The following is an 8,087-nucleotide window of genomic DNA, read 5'->3' as shown; positions in this document are numbered from 1 at the left end:
TTATCATCATTAGTCATTTAGGTCAACATTGGATCATTCAGAGATCCTCACTGAACTTCTGGAGAGAGTTTGCTGCACTGAAAGTAAAGGGTCTGAATAATTTTGCACGCCCAATTTTTCAGTTTTTTATTTGTTAACAAAGTTTGAAATATCCAATAAATTTCGTTCCACTTCATGATTGTGTCCCACTTTTTGTTGATTCTTCACAAAAAATTACAGTTTTATATCTTTATGTTTGAAGCCTGAAATGTGGCAAAAGGTCGAAAAGTTCAAGGGGGCCGAATACTTTTGCAATGCACTGTATTTATGGTAAGTATCTCTTGGTGGTGGTGCACTTGAGTTGGCATGTTTGGAGTATTGATCCGCACATGCAGCATTATTATGGCCACTAGATGGATCTGGTAATCATAAGAAATAAACATTAGACAACATTTGGCAATTATTTTAGACAACTGTACAAATGCTGAGACATTTACACAACAATGTTTTTTAAAAAGAGATTCTTTTAACAGTTTCCACAGCTTCCAATGTGTACAAAGAAGAAATACATCAGACATAAAAATTAACCGAAAAATAAATAAAAATAAATCTTAATGATACTTTATTACACGTAGTGTCCTTCTTAATGCCGATTTCACATCTTTGTTATTCAGGCTGTAAATCATAGGATTCAGCAAGGGAACAGCAGCTGTGTTAAAGAATGAAAACCATTTATTGGACTCTAAACTGTCCTCTCTAGTTGGATTGAGATACTGACACACCAGGGTTCCGTAGAGAAGGACAACAACAGTGAGGTGTGAGGAACAAGTGTAGAAGGCTTTATATCTCCCGCCACTTGTACGGATCCTTACTATTGTGGCAATAATGAATACATAAGGAGTGAAGGTGAGGACAAACGGTGTAAGGCTTAAAAGTATTAGTCCTTCAACAAAGCTCAACATCTCCAAGGCAGAGGTGTCACTGCAAGAGAGACTTAGAAGAGGCACAAGATCACAAAAAAAGTGATTTATAATGTTGGATTTATAACAGGAGACTTCTAACAGTAGTGCAAGATAGGGTACCACCTCTAAAAAAGCCATGACCCAACAGACTGTGGCCAAGAGGGTGCAAACTCTTGGGTTCATCAGGATGAAGTAGCGCAAGGGGTTGCAGATTGCGACATACCGGTCATAACTCATGGCTGTCAATATCAACAGCTCATTACAGGCCAAGGAGGAGAACACGTAGAACTGTGCTATGCAACCAAGGAAAGAGACTGTCTTATCTTGTGTTAAAAAAGCTACAAGAACCTTATGCAGAGTGGTGGTGGAGGAGGACATGTCCAAGACGGACAGGTTGGCCAAGAAGAAGTACATGGGAGTATGGAGACAGGAGTCCAGGCAAACCAGTAGAAGAATGACCAGGTTTCCACCAAGAGTCAGAAGATAAATGAGAAGAACCAGGAGGAAAATCGGAAGTTGTAATTCGGGGACATTTGAAATTCCATTGATAATAAAATAGGGAACTGTAGTCTTGTTATTTGAATCCATATAATATAATATATATAGTATTCTTCACACTGTGGAAAATAGGTGTAGGTGTATTATATTGAAGGAAGCTGATGAAATATCAATTCTGTTCGGCATTATCAACCTTTTATATTTTAAAATGTTTCCTGAAAAAATTATTTTAGTTTTGAATAGGTTGGTGGGGGGTTAGATCCTCTGTCAGGTTTTACTTGCTGCCTGTATTCCTGCCAGGGAAATTCACCCTCACTGTTTGTTCTGTTGAGCAACCTCACCAGGACTGAAATGGGAACACTTGGGTTGGTAGCAACAGTCTAAGAGGAGATTTCCCTCACTTTTGGAGAGATTTCCATTCACTTATTTTGGGTTTTACAGGACAGAATTTGAAGGTTAAACTACCCAATGGGACAACAGGTAAAGAAACTGACGGGGTTTTAACCACCCTGTACCCCATCTCAAATGTAAAGCTGATGTTTAACCACTTTATGACCAGTCACTGTGCCTCTACTGCAGCACAGTGGCTCGTTATCGTCCAGCGACGTAGTACTACGTCGCTGGACTCTTCCCCTTGTGGGCGGCGCTCGCGCGCCGCCCGAGGCTCGCTCCCGCTGCATTCATTCACAGCGGGAGTCGGGCCAGGGGAGGAGCGGCGGCGATCGCCGCTGCTCTTCCCCGATCGTCGGGGATTCGAGTGTGGAGATCCGCCCGCTTGTGTAAACTGAGTGGGCGGATCTCCTAAGTCACAGGCAGGGTCAGATTGCAGGGTTCAGCATAGCTGAACATGCGATCTGTCCCTGTGTCACTCAGTCACCTCCCCCACACACGTTAGTAAGCACCAGGCATACATTAACCCCTCCCTCTCCAATAAAATTAACCCCTTCCCTGCCAGCGTCATTTTTACAGTAACAGTGCATATGTATAGCACTGATTACTGCAGTAATGTCACTGGTACCCCCAAAAGTGTAAAAAATGTCAGTCAAGGGTCCGATCTGTCCGCCGCAATGTCGCGGTCCCGCAAAAAAAATCGCAGATCGCCGCCATTACTCGTTAAAAAAAAAAAACACCAAAAATAACAGAAATCTTTCCCTTAGTTAGTAAACGCATTAACTTTTGCGCAAACCAATCAAAATACGCTTATTGTGATTTTTTTTACCAAACATAGGTAGCAGAAAACAAATTGGCCAAACATTTAAAAAAATTTTGATTTTTACATTTTTTTGGGGGGGAATTTCATATAAAAAAATTTGAAAAATATTGTTGTTTTTTCAAAATGTACGCTCTTTTTTTGTTTATAGCACAAAAAGTAAAAATCGCACAGGTGATCAAATACCACCAAAAGAAAGCTCTGTTTGTGGGAAAAAAAGGACATAAATTTCGTTTGGGTATGGCGTTGCACGACCGCGCAATTGTCAGTTAAAGTCGCACAGTGCAATCGCAAAAAGTGGCCCAGACGCAAGACAGCAAAATCCTCTAGTGGTAAAGTGGTTAACAGACAATTGCACGGTCGTGCGACGCTGTACCCAAATGAAATTGACGTCCTTTTTTTCCCACAAACAGAGCTTTCTTTTGGTGGTATTTGATCACCTGTGCGATTTTAACTTTTTGCGCTATAAACAAAAAAAGAGCGTAAATTTTGCAAAAATAACATTATTTTTCACATTTTTTATATGAAATTCCCCCCCCCCAAAAAAAAGTAAAAATCAAAATTTTTCAACATTTTAGGCCAATTTGTTTTCTGCTACATATGTTTGGTAAAAAAAATTGCAATAAGCGTATTTTGATTGGTTTGCGCAAAAAAGTTATCGCGTTTACTAACTAAGGGAAAGATTTTTGTCATTTTTGTTGTTTTTTTTTTAACAAGTAATTGCGGCAATCCGAGATTTTTTTTGCGGGACTGCGACATTGCGTCGGACAGATCGGACCCTTGACTGACATTTTTGACACTTTTGGGGGTACCAGTGACATTTCTACAGTAATCAGTGCTATAAATATGCACTGTTACTATAAAAATGACACTGGCAGGGAAGGGGTTAACTTTATTGGTGATGCAGGGGTTAAGTGTGTCCCTAGGGGCATGATTATAACTGTAAAGGGGCATGGCTAGTGGTGTAACCACAGAGACATACGATCCTACATAGCAGGACCGTATGATCTCTGTTCTTACACAGGGGAGAATGACAGGCGGCTTTGTTTACATTAGCCGCATGCCTTTCTCCCTCTGCACCGGACGATCGCGAGTGACCGGCGGACATCGGGTCCGCCGGTCACACGCACGGGGATGTGCAGGGGCGAGCGGGGGCGGGAGCAGGGGCGCCCCCTAGAGTCTCACAGGCTAGCGACGTAGTCCTACGTCACTTTGCCTGTGAGGGGCTGACCGCCGCAGTAAATAGTCGTGCGGCGGTCGGCAAGTGGTTAAACTACCCAATGGGACAATGGGTAAAGAAACTGACAGGGTTTTAACCACCCCGTACCTCATCTCAAATGTAAAGCTGATGTTTAAAGTAACCTTGAACCTTCACTTTATTTTTTTATTAAAATGATAAACATGTTATACTTACCTGGTATGTATAATGGTTTTGCTTAGAGCAGCCCCAATTCTCTTCTTCTGGGGTCCCACACTGGTGCTCCTGGCTCCTCCTCTTCGGTGAGTGCACCCATAGCACGCCCTGTCTGCGTGTTTGGCCCCACCCCCCACTCCCTCGTCACATCATTTGGTTGACGGCAGCGGGAGTCAATCTGCTCAGTGAGGAGAGAGGCAGCAGCAAGAGCCACTGCTCTCATGCATATCGCTAAATCTGGATCAGGCTCAGGTATGCATAGAATGCATTAAGGTAAAAAATAGGGATCGACCGATTATTGGCAAAGCCGATATATTGGGGGCCGATATACACTTTCCCCGATATATCGGAATCGGCCCCTGAGGTTACCGATATTGCCGATATTTCGGGAAAGTGCTTGTACAGAAATGATGCCTGCAGCTAGAGGCATCACCCCGGTACCGGCGTCCATAGCCGACGGTCGGCTGTCTTGTAATGACAACCGATGTGGCTGAGAAGCCGCATGGCTGTCATTACAAGGAGCAGAAGGGGACGTCCCCCCCTCCCAACATTCCCCCCACCCGCCGCCTTCTGCGGCTCGTCCGGGTCTCCCGTCCCACCGGAAGACCCGGACAACCAGCCAGCACATTCGCCAAAGTCCCGATCAAAGCTGCATTCAGCTCTGATCGGGTCTCCATGTAAACCCAGAATGACATCACTTCCGGGTACTCGGTGCCAGATTAAAAAAAATGACAGCATTCAAAACAGCCAAACTTGGCGTTTTGAATGCTTTTAAAGGCAGAGGAGGGGTTTGGGGTCTTTTAGACCCCCAGATCCCTCCACAACAGTACCTGTCAAGTGCTAAAAATAAAAAATAAAAAAGTTTTTCAATGTACGAAAATATTGGCCAATATCGGCCGATACCGATATTCAATGGCCAAAATATCGGTATCGGCAACGAAAAACCAATATCGATCACTAGTACAAAACCTTCAGGCTTTCGAAAGCACTCGCTCTAAGAATCACGGTGATACCTCACATGTGTGGCTTGAACACTGTTTACATATGTGGGCGGGACTTCTCCACGCGAACTAACGGGGACAGGGCGCTTTCATTTTTTTTTCCTATTTTTTTTATTTATAATTTTTTTATTTTTACACAGTTTTTTTAAAAAAAAAATGTTTGATCATTTTTATTCCTATTAGAAGGAATGTAAACCTCCCTTGTAATAGAAATAGCCATGACATGTCCTCTTTATTGTGAGATCTGGGGTCAAACAGACCTCAGACCTCACAGCTACACTTAAAAAGAAAAAAAAAATCGGTTGCTAGGAGACGATGTTTGACGTTGCTCTGGTCCTCCAAGACCATAGAGTCGAGTGGGGGCCATCTTGCCCTCACTCAACTTCCTGTCTGTGAGGAGCTCGGACCGAAGCGTTTTCCCCGCTGCCGGCGGGTCTGGTAAGCGGGGAATTCGACTGGAAAGCTGCGGGAGGGTGGGGGCCCACTTCCGTCGCACCGTAAGGATGATTTCGCACGAATATGCCAATGGGACCGCCCTTATCTAAAGGGGGCCGCCCACCATTTCAAGAAAATACCAGGGTTATGGCAGCTATCTGCTGCCATAACCCCGGTATTTAGTGTCAAAATACCAACGTATAACTGCGACGGGCGGTCGGTGAGTGGTTAAGTCAGGGGCAGTGGGGGGGGGGGGCGCAGAATTCCAGGAAAGAACCATCACTAAGCGGTGGAGGGCAAACCCCTGGTGTCTCACCAAAGAAAACCTGTCATTACAGTGTAAAGGTGGTCACCAGGTTACAAACAAGATAGGTTCGGTAGGCTTGTTCTTAAAACGGAGTTCCATCCTGAAAAAACATTTTTTAGATAAAAATACCCCCGGGACAGTCAGGGCAAGTGCATTTCAGCAACGATAGCCTATGAACTGTCCCCTGTTTCACTTACCTTTTAGAAGAAATACTTACCTTAAACATGTCTTGTCCAGTACTGCCATCTCAGGTGTGGGCAGCTGAAGCTGGAGCGTCCTCTTCAGTGTCCTCTTCGGTGACGTCGGAGTTCCAGAATGCCCTGCACTGGCCCTGCTCATCACTTCCGGTGCAGGCGCGTCATCCCTGCACAGCTTCTGGGCATGCCCAGAAGCTGTTTAGCAAGGAATGACACGCCTGCATCGGAAGTGATGAGTGGGGCCGTTGCAGGCGCATTGACTCCAGGGAGCGACGGCGCTCATCTCCCAGGAGTCAATGCAAGCAGGAAGAGACGGCGCGGACTGCGACCGCAGAGGGAGGAAGAGGAAGGAAGGTAAGTACATTTTCTTTAAAAACAAGGTAAATAAATAAAATAAAAAAAATGTAAATTATCCAATTCTTTTTCAGGTAAAAAAAAACAAGCGGATGGTGCAAAGTTGTTTTTGAGGCCAGAACTCCGCTTTAAGTTGAAGTTGTATGTAAGTTGGAGAAGGTTCATTTTTTAACTGTAGCTCCAGCCAAAAAATAATAATTTGTAAGGTTTTTTTGGATAGCATAGGGAAGGGTTAACACCCCTGTAATGTTTGTTTTACTTTCTATTCCCCTGTTCAGAAGATTTCAACTCACTTTCTGTCCCTGTGAAAATTGGATTTTGAAAGTTTTGGGTTGTCATGGAAACAAGGATTGGTGGAAAAGCTTCAGTGGAGAGACCTTTTTTCCTTGATAACTCTTACAGGAGTGATCTTCCCTTCCTAGGGGGTGATTTCTTCTCACTTCCTGTTGTCTCCCTCAGTTGGTAAAGATGTTAGGTAAATTTAGTTTTTTTTTGTGAATCCTTTAGTTACATAGTTAGTGAGGTTGAAAAAATACATCAGTCCATCCAGTTCAACCTATGATGTGTGTGTGTGTTTGCTTTTAACCGTACATTGTATACCCCTGTATGTTGTGGTCTCTAAGGTGCCCATCTAATAGTTTTTTGAAACTATCAATGCTCCCTGCTGATACAACTGCTTGTGGAAGAGAATTCCACATCCTTGCCGCTCTTACAGTGAAGAACCCCTTACGCACTTTAAGGTTAAACCGCCTTTCCTCTAGTTTTAGTGAGTGGCCACGTGTCTTATTGTATCTCCTTTCTCTGAATAGTTTGTTCCTTATGCTAGGGTCGCCAGTACAGTATTTGTACATTGATATCATATCCCCCCTCAATCGTCTCTTCTCCAGAGTGAATAGGTTCAGTGCTTGGAGTCTTTCCTCATAGCTGATGTCCTCCATTCCCCTAATTATTTTTGTTGGACTCTTTCCAGTTTCAGCACATCCTTCCTGAGGACCGGTGCCCAGAACTGGACAGCCTACTCCAGATGTGGCCGGACCAGAGTCTTGTAGAGCGGGAGAATAATCTCTTTATTTCTGGAGTGAATCCCCTTTTTTATACATCCCAGTATTCTGTTGGCTTTGCTTGCAGCGGCTTGGCATTGCATGCCACTGCCAAGCCTGTTGTCTACCAGTACCCCCAAGTCCTTTTCCATCCTAGACTCACCCAGAGGTCCCCCCCCCCCAGTGAGTAGCTTGCTTTCTGGTTTCTGGCCCCCAAGTGCATTACTTTACATTTTTCAACATTAAACCTCATCTGCCATGTAGTTGCCCACCCCGTTATTTTGTTCAGGTCCGCTTGCAAGGTTTCCACATCCTGCATAGAAGATATTGGCAAGCCTAGTTTAGTATCATCTGCAAATACTGAGATTGTACTAGATATCCCCTTCTCTAGATCATTTATGAATAAATTAAACAGGATTGGTCCCAGGACAGAACCCTGGGGGACCCCACTTTCCACACCCGCCCAATCCGAGTACTCCCCATTAATCATCACCCTCTGGACTCTCCCCTGGAGCCAGTTCTCTATCCAGGTACTCACCTTATGGTCCATACCTACCTTCCTTAGTTTGTACAGTAAGCGTTTGTGGGGAACGGTGTCAAAGGCCTTTGCAAAGTCCAGATACACCACATCCACAGGCTTTCCTTTATCTAGGTGGCAGCTCACTTCATCGTAGAAGGTTAATAGATTGG

The 8,087-nt window shown here is 44.2% G+C and overlaps 1 protein-coding gene across 1 annotated transcript; it reads right to left on the bottom strand.

Moving 5' to 3' along the window:
- Positions 1–590: 590 nt before the first annotated feature.
- Positions 591–1,529, bottom strand: LOC309560407 (olfactory receptor 5AR1-like; the record flags this gene model as incomplete). The annotated part of the gene is made up of 1 exon (XM_082264044.1): positions 591–1,529. One exon carries the CDS (start codon positions 1,527–1,529, stop codon positions 591–593), a length of 939 nt encoding a protein of 312 aa, XP_082120170.1.
- Between the last annotated feature and the right edge of the window lie 6,558 nt (positions 1,530–8,087).

This window comes from Pelophylax lessonae (genome assembly GCF_965119305.1).
Source record: "Pelophylax lessonae genome assembly, chromosome: 7".
Lineage (NCBI taxonomy): Eukaryota > Metazoa > Chordata > Amphibia > Anura > Ranidae > Pelophylax > Pelophylax lessonae.
This window is presented reverse-complemented; position numbering and strand designations above follow the sequence as displayed.